Source organism: Salmo salar, chromosome ssa19, assembly GCF_905237065.1.
Source record: "Salmo salar chromosome ssa19, Ssal_v3.1, whole genome shotgun sequence".
Classification (NCBI taxonomy): Eukaryota; Metazoa; Chordata; class Actinopteri; order Salmoniformes; family Salmonidae; genus Salmo; species Salmo salar.
Genome location: NC_059460.1, coordinates 81,861,302 through 81,877,961, shown reverse-complemented (window position 1 = coordinate 81,877,961; position 16,660 = coordinate 81,861,302). Strand labels below are relative to the sequence as shown.

Below are 16,660 nucleotides of genomic sequence, written 5' to 3'. Positions count from 1 at the left end.
AGGTTAGGGTTTAAGTCTCTAATAACACCCTATGTAGTTTAGTACACTACGCCCATATGGCGTTGGTCAAACGTAGTGCGCTATAAATGGAATAGGGTGCCGTTAAGGACACACGTTAGGGTTTTGACTTTGTGGCAATTGTTTCCTTGTGAAATGGAACTTGGGGAGGATAATGTACTTTTCCATTGAATCCTTGATTATCACTAGGGAAGACTGGTCTATGTGATGGGGAGTTAGTAGGGGCTGCTGGGTATTCAGAAGAAAAAAAAATCCTACCAATTCTTATACATCGTTTTGTGTGCAGTAGCTAAAGCTGCAATCTGTAAAAAAAAAATCGGCAACTCAAACAAATTCACATAGAAATGTGAGTTACACAATTGGAGCTGTCCTCATTGAAAGCCAGTTTAAGAAGTAGTAGATATGTTCTATGTGCTCGATTTCTATGCTTCCCATTCTTACGTTTTTATTTTTGAGTCTTTTACTTTCGGGTTTTGTACACCAACTTCAAAACAGCTGAAAATACAATATTTTTGGTTACGAAAAATATATTTCACAGCGGTTTAGATGGTACAATGATTCTCTACACTGTACTTGCTTGTTTTGTCACAAACTAAAATTAGGCAAACTATTGGATTTTTAGCAACCAGGAAATGGCGAAGTGATTTCTGCATGTTGCACCTTTAACAATTTGTGCTTGATATCTGAAGTTTTAATTTGAGTGTAGAGGCTGGGTGTACTGTAGACCAAAAATGTGAAATAGGGAAGTTACTGTAGCTATAAGAGTAACATAATAACATAGTAAACAAAGTTAAATAATTATATTTAGCAAATCATTAAATTATCGTAGCAAAGTAATTTTCTTTTTTTGAAACTATAAACGGTCACATTCAGTGTTTCACTTGCAGTAGCAATTATCCATAAAATCAAACTAACATTTGAAACTTAATTCACTGTGTTCGAAATGAAATACCATTGATCAGTATTAAGCATCATGACACAATTGGAGTTACACTGACCGTGTCCGAATACCCAAATTTAAAATAGTAAATAGTAGGTTTCTTAAATATGCAGAAAGAAAAAAATATAAAAAGTTTTATAGTATGTGACGTTTTGAAAATCGAGTATAATTTAAATGCCCAGATCTCATAGTCATTTGGCTTTTGATGAAATTGAATTCGCTGCACACTATTCAGGAAGAGAATCCTCTTTTTTCTTTTCACGTGTTCGACAAACAGCTGATAAACAGAATAAGGGGATGCGCTCTACAACATGTACCAATGGCGGGGAACAAGGGTGATGCGCAGTCGATGCCACCTTCTCAGTGCGGATGAGTAGTACGTTGATATTTGTCACTTACTGCGTACATTCTTACTAAACAGTGCGTTTTAAATAGCGTTTAGTACGTTCAGTACACAATATTTAGTTTAAGTAGTAGGCAAGTCAGATTTCGGACACGACCAGTGACTACCTTTTTCCAAACCACAAACATTTCAACCAAAGACAACGGTCAGTTCACGGGGAAAAGCTGAATGTTTAAAGTGCATTTAGGGTCAAACTATTGGCATCATCTGAGTGATGATTGGTTCTAGAGATGACTGAGGACGGATTCAATCCCGTCGCGCTTTGTCGACAATGCTCTTTTTAAAAAGGTAACACTCCCGCATTCACAGGCAATCACATTCACAGTAAACACTGCAAATGTCAGCTAAATCGGAAAATGTCAAGCAAACTTTAACACGGATCTAACGCAGATCAAATCGCGTCCGGCCTGAGTCTGTTAGCATTAGCCAACTCCATTGTAGCACACCAAGGTGTTAGCATTAGCCAACTCCATTGTAGCACACCAAGGTGTTAGCATTAGCCAACACCATTGTAGCACACCAAGGTGTTAGCATTAGCCATCTTCATTGTAGCACACCAAGGTGTTAGCATTAGCCAACTCCATTGTAGCACAACAAGGTATTAGCATTAGCCAACTCCATTGTAGCACACCAAGGTGTTAGCATTAGCCAACTTCATTGTAGCACACCAAGGTGTTAGCATTAGCCAACTCCATTGTAGCACACCAAGGTGTTAGCATTAGCCAACACCATTGTAGCACACCAAGGTGTTAGCATTAGCCAACTCCATTGTAGCACACCAAGGTGTTAGCATTAGCCAACTCCATTGTAGCACACCAAGGTGTTAGCATTAGCCAACTCCATTGTTGCACACCAAGGTGTTAGCATTAGCCAACTCCATTGTAGCACACCAAGGTGTTAGCATTAGCCAACTTCATTGCAGCACACCAAGGTGTTAGCATTAGCCAAAAGACAACTATAACCTTCAGACCAGGAAATGGTTTCACCATTCTTATAACCTTTAAAAAATATATATATATAAAAAATGGTCAACTGTGTTATCCACTTGGACCTTCATTAAAATCAATTAAAAGTTGAATTCCCCACATTTCAATAATTTCAGCTGTGTTAAGGCTTTACATTTTTTTTTACTAAATATATATTTTGAAAAAACAGAACTGTAGTTTTTCCAATAATAAATGGAAGCACCTGTGAAAAAACAAAAACAAGAACAACTTTAATACTCTTTAATAATACAGCTCTAACTCAGACTGACTGGTGCTGAAATCATCGTCAGCCATCTTGGCTCTCCATGTCCCCCAGTTTCTGTGTCTCTCTATGTCTCTATGGTGACCACCAGGCTGCCCAATGGCAGGCCAGCACCTTTTATTTGTCTGTATGTGTCTCACTGGGTGTGGTTGGAGGAGGGCTGAGGGAATGGACCCACTACCCTCGTAGCCCAGGGTTTGGGCCAGGGAGTCTACCTGCACCTCTATCTGTTACTGTTGGTTCTGGAGGTGCTGGCCCACTACCAACACATTCCCCTGGGGGGGGGGGGCAGTCTGAGGCAGGCTCCCAGTGATGCTGGTGGTAGTGGTGGAGGCCTGTATTGTGGGCTTCATTGTCTGTGTCTGTGGGGAGAGGAGGAGGTAGCCTTGGGCCTCTTCCTCCCAGCTCCGTCCTCCTCTCCAGGTCATCGTGTCACTCCTCCTTCTCCGTCAGCCCATTGTTCCTGTTCCCACTGAAGACTAGCCCCCCCCCGCTGTCAAGCCCCTCCTCCAGCTGATGGGCCATTCACGTGTAACCACGGGCAACCACCTCCCCCCTCAGGCCCCTCCCCCTCCTCTGATCCGCTGACCTCACATCGCAGACACCACCTGAGGTTAGTCTCATCCGGGAGGTGATTCATAGATTGTAGTTGACCTCTAACCTCTGAGTCGCGGGATATGTGGGTGGTACTGAGGAGGTGGTGGTGGTGGTGGGGGGGGGGGGGTGGGGGGGTGCTTGGGGCAAGAGGGGTGGTGCGGGGGGTCTCTGGGAGTCCCACTGTGGCCCAGTTCAGGGTGACCAGGCCTGGCCAGATGTCCTTTTCCTCCGCTGCCCTCCTCCAGCCCCACGGCCCCGGGCCCCGGCCCCCTGCTCAAACGCAGGGTCATCCTTAAAGTCAAGCTTACGGGGTCGTCGTCGTTGTTTTTTCTCCAGTTGGTCTAAAAGGTGTAGCAGAAACATGATCAACATCCTTCTGGAAGATGTACCAGTCGTCCTGTCTGGGCTGTAGTCACTCCACCTCCTTCTCCCTCAGGTTGGGCAGCTTAACCCGCTCGTCCGTCCCAGACTGGCTGAGTGCTGTGGGGGAGGGGGGAAGAGGGTCAGGGTCTGGAGGTATGGGTGTGTAGTACTGGTAGTTTGTGGTTGCAGTCATGCCCAGCCCAACATTAGTACCCAGCCCAACATTAGTATCCAGCCCAACATTAGTACCCAGCCCAACATTAGTATCCAGCCCAACATTAGTACCCAGCCCAACATTAGTATCCAGCCCAACATTAGTATCCAGCCCAACATTAGTATCCAGCCCAACATTAGTACCCAGCCCAACATTAGTACCCAGCCCAACATTAGTACCCAGCCCAACATTAGTACCAGCCCAACATTAGTACCCAGCCCAACATTAGTACCCAGCCCAACATTAGTACCCAGCCCAACATTAGTATCCAGCCCAACATTAGTATCCAGCCCAACATTAGTATCCAGCCCAACATTAGTACCCAGCCCAACATTAGTACCCAGCCCAACATTAGTACCCAGCCCACCATTAGTACCCAGCCCACCATTAGTACCCAGCCCACCATTAGTACCCAGCCCAACATTAGTACCAGCCCAACATTAGTACCCAGCCCAACATTAGTACCCAGCCCAACATTAGTATCCAGCCCAACATTAGTACCCAGCCCAACATTAGTACCCAGCCCAACATTAGTATCCAGCCCAACATTAGTACCCAGCCCAACATTAGTACCCAGCCCAACATTAGTATCCAGCCCAACATTAGTATCCAGCCCAACATTAGTACCCAGCCCAACATTAGTACCCAGCCCAACATTAGTACCCAGCCCAACATTAGTACCCAGCCCAACATTAGTATCCAGCCTGTAGCCTCCCCTATGGCACCCAGCTCAGCCCCATAGGATTAGGGCCACCTGTCTGTCTGTCTGTCTGTCTGTCTGTCTGTCTGTCTGTCTGTCTGTCTGTCTGTCTGTCTGTCTGTCTGTCTGTCTGTCTGTCTGTCTGTCTGTCTGTCTGTCTGTCTGTCTGTCTGTCTGTCTGTCTGTCTGTCTGTCTGTCTGTCTGTCTGTCTGTCTGTCTGTCTGTCACAGCCCTGATGCATGGAGGAGCACAGAGACGGGCTGAAGACAAACCTGTGCCTCAACCAGAAGATAAAGACAGTTTTGTTCTGACTGGAAGTCCCTCTGGATAAGAATATCATCTTAAATGAAACAAAATGTAAAGATGCAACGATGATACCCCTCAGACTTCATGGTGACGTGATGACAAACTACTTTCAATTAAGAAGAAATCTAAAAAATCGTGTCAACTAATCGATTATTAGTGAACATAGTTTCCCAGGCATGCAGTCATAAACCAAGCAGCTCCAACACCTCATTGATTATTAGTGGGAATTAGTCAATGAGTCGGCCCTTGCAGTTATTAGGGAGAGAAGCCTCTTTCAGAGAGAGAGAGAGAGAGAGAGAGTCTGTTTCCCAAGTGGCGCACTATGTAGTGCACTTTAGACCAGAGCCCTAAGGGCCCTAAGGGTTCTGGTCAAAAGTGCATTATATTGGTAATAGTGTACCATTGGGACACATACAGAGAGATCGTAAAAGAAGGGTGGATACCTGTGTGCTTCGTAGCTGTCTCCATCTTTACCTCCTGATCAGGAAAATAAGATCCAATGTTAGTTAAGAGATGTGGGGGGGATAAGAAAAATAACAAATCATTCACATTGGAGATGTCTCTTCATGAACAGGACAACCCAGCATCTCTCTGCCCTAGAGGAGAACTGATGGTTCTCTTAGAGTATAGATGGAGAGACAACGGAGGAGAGGAGGAGCAGGACAGGGCTCTGGGGGAGAGGAGGAGCAGGACAGGGCTCTGGGGGAGAGGAGGAGCAGGACAGGGCTCTGGGGGAGAGGAGGAGCAGGACAGGGCTCTGGGGGAGAGGAGGAGCAGGACAGGGCTCTGGGGGAGAGGAGGAGCAGGACAGGGCTCTGGTGGAGAGGAGGAGCAGGATAAGGCTCTGGTGGAGAGGATGGAGGAATATTTGATTGGGTTGGATGGATAGAAAGATTGATGGATGGTGAGATTGGGAAGGACATAGCTAGTGGGATGATGTGGGTACAGAAACACTCTCCTTTTACCCTCTGTAGCTGTGACATGGCTGATGTTCAGTTAGCTGCCAGTGATGAGGTAACGCTCCCAGTAATATAATTCCTGCCTGGAATCATGACTGGCACAGTGATGAAACGGGCAGCTTTAACCAACATGAAGACACAAACGCCCTGGCACTGTGGGCATACACAGACACATACTGTATGCCAATCTAACTTTCCGGGTTCATTGAGTTTCTCCGTCTTAGGCCCCTGGAGGTCCCTTGAAACCCTATGCTTCTGTGCCCAATCTCTCTCTCTCTCCCTCTTCCTCTCCCTCTTCCTCCTCCTCTCCCTCTTCCTCCTCCTCTCCCTGTTTCTCTGTGGTCAGGATGTGGGGTTTCTATCATCTGTCCTTCAGCACTGCTGCCTCTGACTCCTCCTCTGTCTTCTCCTCTCTCCTCCTCTGTCTTCTCCTCTCTCCTCCTCTGACTTCTCCACTCCTCCTCTGTTTTCTCCTCTCTCCTCCTCTGTCTTCTCCTCTCTCCTCCTCTGTCTTCTCTACTCTCCTCCTCTGACTCCTCTGTTTTCTCCTCTCTCCTCCTCTGTCTTCTCTACTCTCCTCCTCTGTCTTCTCCTCTCTCCTCCTCTGTCTTCTCCTCTCTCCTCCTCTGTCTTCTCCTCTCTCCTCCTCTGTCTTCTCCTCTCTCCTCCTCTGACTCCTCATCTGTCTCCTCCTTTGTCTCCTCCTTTGTCTCCTCCTTTGTCTCCTCCTGTCTCCTCCTCTTCACAACATTGAAGTGTAAGAGGCCTCCATTTTTTTTTAAATGGACTGGATCTTTATACTTACCACCTGGGTCCTGTTTTAGTACTAATGAAATCAGACCTTGTTGAGTACCTTAATGTCCACCATTTTTATAGGAGTAATTAAAACATGCAAATAATGGAGTAGTAGTACTAAAAGTAGCACTAATAGTAGTACTGTAGTATCACTGTAGTAGTACCAATAGACGTACTGTAGTATCACTGTAGTAGTACTAATGGACATACTGTAGTAGCACTGTAGTATCACTGTAGTAGTACTAATAGGAGTACTGTAGTATCACTGTAGTAGTACTGATGGACATACTGTTGTAGTACTGTAGTAGTACTAATAGGAGTACTGTAGTATCACTGTAGTATTACTAATAGTACTGTAGTATCAATGTAGTAGTACTAATGGTAGTACTGTAGCATAACAGTATTGGTACTGTAGTATCACTGTATTATCACCATAATAGTACTAATAGTAGTACTGTAGTAGCACGGTAGTAGTACTAATAGTAATACTGTAGAAGAACTGTAATAATACTAAAATTAGTACTGTAGTAGCGCTGTAGTAGTACTAATATATGTACTGTAGTAGCACTGTAGTAGTATTAATAGTAGTACTGTTGTATCACTGTAGTAGTACTAATAGACGTACTGTAGTATCACTGTAGTAGTACTAATGGACATACTGTTGTAGTACTGTAGTAGTACTAATATGAGTACTGTAGTATCACTGTAGTATTACTAATAGTACTGTAGTATCAATGTAGTAGTACAATTGGTAGTACTGTAGTATAACTGTATTGGTACTGTAGTATCACTGTATTGTCACCATAATAGTACTAATAGTAGTACTGTAGTAGCACGGTAGTAGTACTAATATTAGTAATGTAGTAGTACTGTAGTACTAATGTATTTTGCCTCTAGCAGTACTACTAGTAGTACTGTAGTAGCACTGTAGTAGTACTAATAGTAGTACTGTAGTTTGACTGTAGTAGTACTGTAGTAGCATTGTAGTAGTACTAATAGTAGTACTGTAGTTTGACTGTAGTAGCACTGTAGTAGTACTAATAGTAGTACTGTATTTTGACTGTAGTAGCACTAATCGTAGTACTGTAGTAGCACTAATAGTAGCAACGTAGTGTCATTGTATTATCACCATAATAGTACTAATAGTAGTACTGTAGTAGCACTGTGGTAGTACAGTACTACTGTAGTTTGACTGTAGTAGTACAGTAGTAGTACTGTAATAGTACTAATAGTAGGACAGTAGTATCACTGTAGTAGTACTAATAGTAGTACAGTAGTATCACGGTAGTAGTGTGTTTACCTGTTGAGTCCAGCCCTTTGGGTCTGGGGTTACACTGCTTGTATCCCTGGCAGCTCCTCATCTCCATCAGCTGGGAATGAAGGGTGTTCAGCACCTCTCTATCCACTGAATACACTGTGTTGGTCAACTATAACACACACACTCACACACGCACAGACACGGACACGCACAGACACACACACACACACACTCACACACACACAGACAGGCACAGACAACCACAAACAGACACACACAGATACACACATGGAGGCACACACAGACAGACACAGACAGACAGACAGACAGACACTTCAATACATAGTTTTCGATAGACAGAAAATATAAACTGTTACAGAAAGGTATCTGGAAGGGGAGGAGTCCACTCACCTGATAGGGGTCGCGGTTGAGGTCAAAGTACTCGAGGAAGCCCGTGGCGAACTCACAGAACAGGGTGTTGTGCGTCTCGTTGATGGTCCTCACGCACCAGTAGGTGTTGTTGTTGGAACTGGTGCAGGCACAGAACCCTCCGACTGGTGGATTAGAGGAAGGACAGACCAGGGTTAACTACTAACTAGAACACAACCTGGAGGATTAGAGGAAGGACAGACCAGGGTTAACTACTAACTAGAACACAACCTGGAGGATTAGAGGAAGGACAGACCAGGGTTAACTACTAACTAGAACACAACCTGGAGGATTAGAGGAAGAACAGACCAGGGTTAACTACTAACTAGAACACAACCTGGTGGATTAGAGGAAGGACAGACCAGGGTTAACTACTAACTAGAACACAACCTGGAGGATTAGAGGAAGGACAGACCAGGGTTAACTACTAACTAGAACACAACCTGGAGGATTAGAGGAAGGACAGACCAGGGTTAACTACTAACTAGTACACAACCTGGAGGATTAGAGGAAGGACAGACCAGGGTTAACTACTAACTAGAACACAACCTGGAGGATTAGAGGAAGGACAGACCAGGGTTAACTACTAACTAGAACACAACCTGGAGGATTAGAGGAAGAACAGACCAGGGTTAACTACTAACTAGTACACAACCTGGAGGATTAGAGGAAGGACAGACCAGGGTTAACTACTAACTAGAACACAACCTGGAGGATTAGAGGAAGGACAGACCAGGGTTAACTACTAACTAGAACACAACCTGGAGGATTAGAGGAAGGACAGACCAGGGTTAACTACTAACTAGAACACAACCTGGAGGATTAGAGGAAGAACAGACCAGGGTTAACTACTAACTAGAACACAACCTGGTGGATTAGAGGAAGGACAGACCAGGGTTAACTACTAACTAGAACACAACCTGGAGGATTAGAGGAAGGACAGACCAGGGTTAACTACTAACTAGAACACAACCTGGAGGATTAGAGGAAGGACAGACCAGGGTTAACTACTAACTAGTACACAACCTGGAGGATTAGAGGAAGGACAGACCAGGGTTAACTACTAACTAGAACACAACCTGGAGGATTAGAGGAAGGACAGACCAGGGTTAACTACTAACTAGAACACAACCTGGAGGATTAGAGGAAGAACAGACCAGGGTTAACTACTAACTAGTACACAACCTGGAGGATTAGAGGAAGGACAGACCAGGGTTAACTACTAACTAGAACACAACCTGGAGGATTAGAGGAAGGACAGACCAGGGTTAACTACTAACTAGAACACAACGTGGTGGATTAGAGGAAGGACAGACCAGGGTTAACTACTAACTAGAACACAACCTGGAGGATTAGAGGAAGGACAGACCAGGGTTAACTACTAACTAGAACACAACCTGGAGGATTAGAGGAAGAACAGACCAGGGTTAACTACTAACTAGAACACAACCTGGTGGATTAGAGGAAGGACAGACCAGGGTTAACTACTAACTAGTACACAACCTGGAGGATTAGAGGAAGGACAGACCAGGGTTAACTACTAACTAGAACACAACCTGGAGGATTAGAGGAAGGACAGACCAGGGTTAACTACTAACTAGAACACAACCTGGAGGATTAGAGGAAGGACAGACCAGGGTTAACTACTAACTAGAACACAACCTGGAGGATTAGAGGAAGGACAGACCAGGGTTAACTACTAACTAGAACACAACCTGGAGGATTAGAGGAAGGACAGACCAGGGTTAACTACTAACTAGAACACAACCTGGAGGATTAGAGGAAGGACAGACCAGGGTTAACTTCTAACTAGAACACAACCTGGAGGATTAGAGGAAGGACAGACCAGGGTTAACTACTAACTAGAACACAACCTGGTGGATTAGAGGAAGGACAGACCAGGGTTAACTACTAACTAGAACACAACCTGGAGGATTAGAGGAAGAACAGACCAGGGTTAACTACTAACTAGAACACAACCTGGAGGATTAGAGGAAGGACAGACCAGGGTTAACTACTAACTAGAACACAACCTGGAGGATTAGAGGAAGGACAGACCAGGGTTAACTACTAACTAGAACACAACCTGGAGGATTAGAGGAAGGACAGACCAGGGTTAACTACTAACTAGTACACAACCTGGAGGATTAGAGGAAGGACAGACCAGGGTTAACTACTAACTAGAACACAACCTGGAGGATTAGAGGAAGGACAGACCAGGGTTAACTACTAACTAGAACACAACCTGGAGGATTAGAGGAAGAACAGACCAGGGTTAACTACTAACTAGAACACAACGTGGTGGATTAGAGGAAGGACAGACCAGGGTTAACTACTAACTAGAACACAACCTGGAGGATTAGAGGAAGGACAGACCAGGGTTAACTACTAACTAGAACACAACCTGGAGGATTAGAGGAAGGACAGACCAGGGTTAACTACTAACTAGAACACAACCTGGAGGATTAGAGGAAGGACAGACCAGGGTTAACTACTAACTAGAACACAACCTGGAGGATTAGAGGAAGAACAGACCAGGGTTAACTACTAACTAGAACACAACCTGGAGGATTAGAGGAAGGACAGACCAGGGTTAACTACTAACTAGAACACAACCTGGAGGATTAGAGGAAGGACAGACCAGGGTTAACTACTAACTAGAACACAACCTGGAGGATTAGAGGAAGGACAGACCAGGGTTAACTACTAACTAGTACACAACCTGGAGGATTAGAGGAAGGACAGACCAGGGTTAACTACTAACTAGAACACAACCTGGAGGATTAGAGGAAGGACAGACCAGGGTTAACTACTAACTAGAACACAACCTGGTGGATTAGAGGAAGGACAGACCAGGGTTAACTACTAACTAGAACACAACCTGGAGGATTAGAGGAAGGACAGACCAGGGTTAACTACTAACTAGAACACAACCTGGAGGATTAGAGGAAGGACAGACCAGGGTTAACTACTAACTAGAACACAACCTGGAGGATTAGAGGAAGGACAGACCAGGGTTAACTACTAACTAGAACACAACCTGGAGGATTAGAGGAAGGACAGACCAGGGTTAACTACTAACTAGAACACAACCTGGAGCATTAGAGGAAGAACAGACCAGGGTTAACTACTAACTAGAACACAACCTGGAGGATTAGAGGAAGGACAGACCAGGGTTAACTACTAACTAGTACACAACCTGGAGGATTAGAGGAAGGACAGACCAGGGTTAACTACTAACTAGTACACAACCTGGAGGATTAGAGGAAGGACAGACCAGGGTTAACTACTAACTAGAACACAACCTGGAGGATTAGAGGAAGGACAGACCAGGGTTAACTACTAACTAGAACACAACCTGGAGGATTAGAGGAAGGACAGACCAGGGTTAACTACTAACTAGTACACAACCTGGAGGATTAGAGGAAGGACAGACCAGGGTTAACTACTAACTAGAACACAACCTGGAGGATTAGAGGAAGGACAGACCAGGGTTAACTACTAACTAGAACACAACCTGGAGGATTAGAGGAAGGACAGACCAGGGTTAACTACTAACTAGAACACAACCTGGAGGATTAGAGGAAGGACAGACCAGGGTTAACTACTAACTAGAACACAACCTGGAGGATTAGAGGAAGGACAGACCAGGGTTAACTACTAACTAGAACACAACCTGGAGGATTAGAGGAAGGACAGACCAGGGTTAACTACTAACTAGAACACAACCTGGTGGATTAGAGGAAGGACAGACCAGGGTTAACTACTAACTAGAACACAACCTGGAGGATTAGAGGAAGAACAGACCAGGGTTAACTACTAACTAGAACACAACCTGGAGGATTAGAGGAAGGACAGACCAGGGTTAACTACTAACTAGAACACAACCTGGAGGATTAGAGGAAGGACAGACCAGGGTTAACTACTAACTAGAACACAACCTGGAGGATTAGAGGAAGGACAGACCAGGGTTAACTACTAACTAGTACACAACCTGGAGGATTAGAGGAAGGACAGACCAGGGTTAACTACTAACTAGAACACAACCTGGAGGATTAGAGGAAGGACAGACCAGGGTTAACTACTAACTAGAACACAACCTGGAGGATTAGAGGAAGGACAGACCAGGGTTAACTACTAACTAGAACACAACCTGGTGGATTAGAGGAAGGACAGACCAGGGTTAACTACTAACTAGAACACAACCTGGAGGATTAGAGGAAGAACAGACCAGGGTTAACTACTAACTAGAACACAACCTGGAGGATTAGAGGAAGGACAGACCAGGGTTAACTACTAACTAGAACACAACCTGGAGGATTAGAGGAAGGACAGACCAGGGTTAACTACTAACTAGAACACAACCTGGAGGATTAGAGGAAGGACAGACCAGGGTTAACTACTAACTAGAACACAACCTGGAGGATTAGAGGAAGGACAGACCAGGGTTAACTACTAACTAGTACACAACCTGGAGGATTAGAGGAAGGACAGACCAGGGTTAACTACTAACTAGAACACAACCTGGAGGATTAGAGGAAGGACAGACCAGGGTTAACTACTAACTAGAACACAACCTGGTGGATTAGAGGAAGGACAGACCAGGGTTAACTACTAACTAGAACACAACCTGGAGGATTAGAGGAAGGACAGACCAGGGTTAACTACTAACTAGAACACAACCTGGAGGATTAGAGGAAGGACAGACCAGGGTTAACTACTAACTAGAACACAACCTGGAGGATTAGAGGAAGGACAGACCAGGGTTAACTACTAACTAGAACACAACCTGGAGGATTAGAGGAAGGACAGACCAGGGTTAACTACTAACTAGAACACAACCTGGAGGATTAGAGGAAGAACAGACCAGGGTTAACTACTAACTAGAACACAACCTGGAGGATTAGAGGAAGGACAGACCAGGGTTAACTACTAACTAGAACACAACCTGGAGGATTAGAGGAAGGACAGACCAGGGTTAACTACTAACTAGTACACAACCTGGAGGATTAGAGGAAGGACAGACCAGGGTTAACTACTAACTAGAACACAACCTGGAGGATTAGAGGAAGGACAGACCAGGGTTAACTACTAACTAGAACACAACCTGGAGGATTAGAGGAAGGACAGACCAGGGTTAACTACTAACTAGAACACAACCTGGAGGATTAGAGGAAGGACAGACCAGGGTTAACTACTAACTAGAACACAACCTGGAGGATTAGAGGAAGGACAGACCAGGGTTAACTACTAACTAGAACACAACCTGGAGGATTAGAGGAAGGACAGACCAGGGTTAACTACTAACTAGAACACAACCTGGAGGATTAGAGGAAGGACAGACCAGGGTTAACTACTAACTAGAACACAACGTGGTGGATTAGAGGAAGGACAGACCAGGGTTAACTACTAACTAGAACACAACCTGGAGGATTAGAGGAAGGACAGACCAGGGTTAACTACTAACTAGAACACAACCTGGAGGATTAGAGGAAGGACAGACCAGGGTTAACTACTAACTAGAACACAACCTGGAGGATTAGAGGAAGGACAGACCAGGGTTAACTACTAACTAGAACACAACCTGGAGGATTAGAGGAAGGACAGACCAGGGTTAACTACTAACTAGAACACAACCTGGAGGATTAGAGGAAGGACAGACCAGGGTTAACTACTAACTAGTACACAACCTGGTGGATTAGAGGAAGAACAGACCAGGGTTAACTACTAACTAGAACACAACCTGGAGGATTAGAGGAAGGACAGACCAGGGTTAACTACTAACTAGTACACAACCCTCCAGTGTAGTAACAGTGTAGTGTTGGCGTAGTAACGACGTATTAACGGTGTAGTGTTGGCGTAGTAACGGAGTAGTAACAGTGTAGTGTTGGCGTAGTAACGGTGTAGTAACGGTGTAGTGTTGGCGTATTAACGGTGTAGTAACGGAGTAGTAACAGTGTAGTGTTGGCGTAGTAATGGAGTAGTAACAGTGTAGTGTTGGCGTATTAACGGCGTATTAACGGTGTAGTGTTGGCGTATTAACGGTGTAGTGTTGGCGTATTAACGGTGTAGTAATGGTGTAGTAACGGTGTAGTGTTGGGCATATTAACGGTGTAGTGTTGGCGTATTAACCTGTTATGGCTAGGGGGCAGTATTTTCACGTCCGGATAAAAAACGTACCCGATTTAATCTGATTATTACTCCTGCCCAGAAACTAGAATATGCATATAATTATTAGCTTTGGATAGAAAACACTCCAAAGTTTCTAAAACTGTTTGAATGGTGTCTGTGAGTATAACAGAACTCATTTGGCAGGCCAAAACCTGAGAAGATTCTGTACAGGAAGTACCCTGTCTGACCATTTCTTGGCCTTCTTGATTATCTCTATCCAAAACAGGGGATCTCTGCTGTTACGTGACACTTCCTACGGCTCCCATGGGCCCTCAGAAGGCGGCAAAAAGCTGAATCGTGGCTTTGCAGGCACTGGCTGAAAAACATTAGCGCGTTTGGATAGTGGCCGGTCAGAGTACTATGAGACTGAGGCTCGTGCACGAGTCGACTCCATGTTTTTATTCTTTCGTCTTTGAACAAAAACCACCACTCCCGGTCGGAATATTATCGCTTTTTTACCAGAAAAATGGCATAAAAATTGATTTCAAACAGCGGTTGACATGCTTCGAAGTACGGTAATGGAATATTTACAATTTTTTTGTCACGAAACGCGTCGGGCGCGTCACCCTTCGTTACCCTTGGATAGTGTCTTGAACGCACGAACAAAACGCCGCTATTTGGATATAACTATGGATTATTTTGAACCAAACCAACATTTGTTATTGAAGTAGCAGTCCTGGGAGTGCATTCTGACGAAGAACACCAAAGGTAATCAAACTTTTCTAATAGTAAATCGGAGTTTGGTCAGGGCTAAACTTGGTGGGTGTCAAAATAGCTAGCCGTGATGGCTATGCTATCTACTCAGAATATTGCAAAATGTGCTTTCACCGAAAAGCTATTTTAAAATCGGACACCTCGATTGCACAAAGGAGTTCTGTATCTATAATTCTTAAAATAATTGTTATGTTTTTTGTGAACGTTTATCGTGAGTAATTTAGTAAATTCACCGGAAGTGTTCGGTGGGAATGCTAGTTCTGAACGTCACATGCTAATGTAAAAAGCTGGTTTTTGATATAAATATGAACTTGATTGAACAAAACATGCATGTATTGTATAACATAATGTCCTAGGCGTGTCATCTGATGAAGATCATCAAAGGTTAGTGCTGCATTTAGCTGTGGTTTTGTTTTTTGTGACATTATATGCTAGCTTGAAAAATGGGTGTCTGATTATTTCTGGCTGGGTACTCTGCTGACATAATCTAATGTTTTGCTTTCGCTGTAAAGCCTTTTTGAAATCGGACAGTGTGGTTAGATAAAGGAGAGTCTTGTCTTTAAAATGCTGTAAAATAGTCATATGTTTGAAAAATGGAAGTTTTTGTATTTTTGAGGAATTTGTAATTCGCGCCACGCCCATCATTGGATATTGGAGCAGGTGTTCCGCTAGCGGAACGTCTAGATGTAAGAGGTTAATGGTGTAGTGTTGGCATATTAACGTGTATTAACGGTGTAGTGTTGGCATATTAACGGTGTAGTGTTGGCGTATTAACGGTGTAGTGTTGGCGTATTAACGGTGTAGTGTTGGCGTATTAACAGTGTAGTGTTGGCGTATTAACGGTGTAGTGCTGGTGTATTAACGTGTAGTAACGGTGTAGTGTTGGCGTATTAACAGTGTAGTGTTGGCGTATTAATGGTGTAGTAACAGTGTAGTGTTGGCGTATTAACGGTGTAGTAACAGTGTGGTGTTGGCGTATTAACGGTGTAGTAACGGTGTAGTGTTGGCGTATTAACGGTGTAGTAACGGTGTAGTGTTGGCATATTAACGGTGTAGTGTTGGCGTATTAACGGTGTAGTGTTGGCGTATTAACGGTGTAGTAACGGTGTAGTGTTGGCGTATTAACGGTGTAGTGTTGGCGTATTAACGGTGTAGTGTTGGCGTATTAACGGTGTAGTGTTGGCGTATTAACGGTGTAGTGTTGGCGTATTAACGATGTAGTAACGGTGTAGTAACGGCGTATTAACGGTGTAGTGTTGGTGTATTAACGGTGTAGTGTTGGCGTAGTAACGGTGTAGTAACGGTGTAGTGTTGGCATATTAACGTGTATTAACGGTGTAGTGTTGGCGTATTAACGGTGTAGTGTTGGCGTATTAACGGTGTAGTGTTGGCGTATTAACGGTGTAGTAACGGTGTAGTGTTGGCGTATTAACGGTGTAGTGTTGGCATATTAACGTGTATTAACGGTGTAGTGTTGGCGTATTAACGGTGTAGTGTTGGCGTATTAACGGTGTAGTGTTGGCGTATTAACGGTGTATTAACGG

At 44.3% G+C, this 16,660-nt stretch overlaps 1 protein-coding gene across 1 annotated transcript in view; it reads right to left on the bottom strand.

Moving 5' to 3' along the window:
• Window positions 1–2,892: 2,892 nt before the first annotated feature.
• LOC106579714 (extracellular sulfatase Sulf-1) overlaps window positions 2,893–16,660 on the bottom strand; it is a 109,599-nt gene continuing 95,831 nt past the window's right edge. The window contains exons 17-20 of the mRNA XM_045702807.1: window positions 8,214–8,356; window positions 7,845–7,971; window positions 5,234–5,267; window positions 2,893–3,686 (exon numbers count right to left, since the gene is read on the bottom strand). Coding sequence (XP_045558763.1) covers window positions 3,653–3,686; window positions 5,234–5,267; window positions 7,845–7,971; window positions 8,214–8,356 — 338 coding nt within the window. The 3' untranslated portion in view covers window positions 2,893–3,652. The remainder of the gene's footprint in view (window positions 3,687–5,233; window positions 5,268–7,844; window positions 7,972–8,213; window positions 8,357–16,660) is intronic.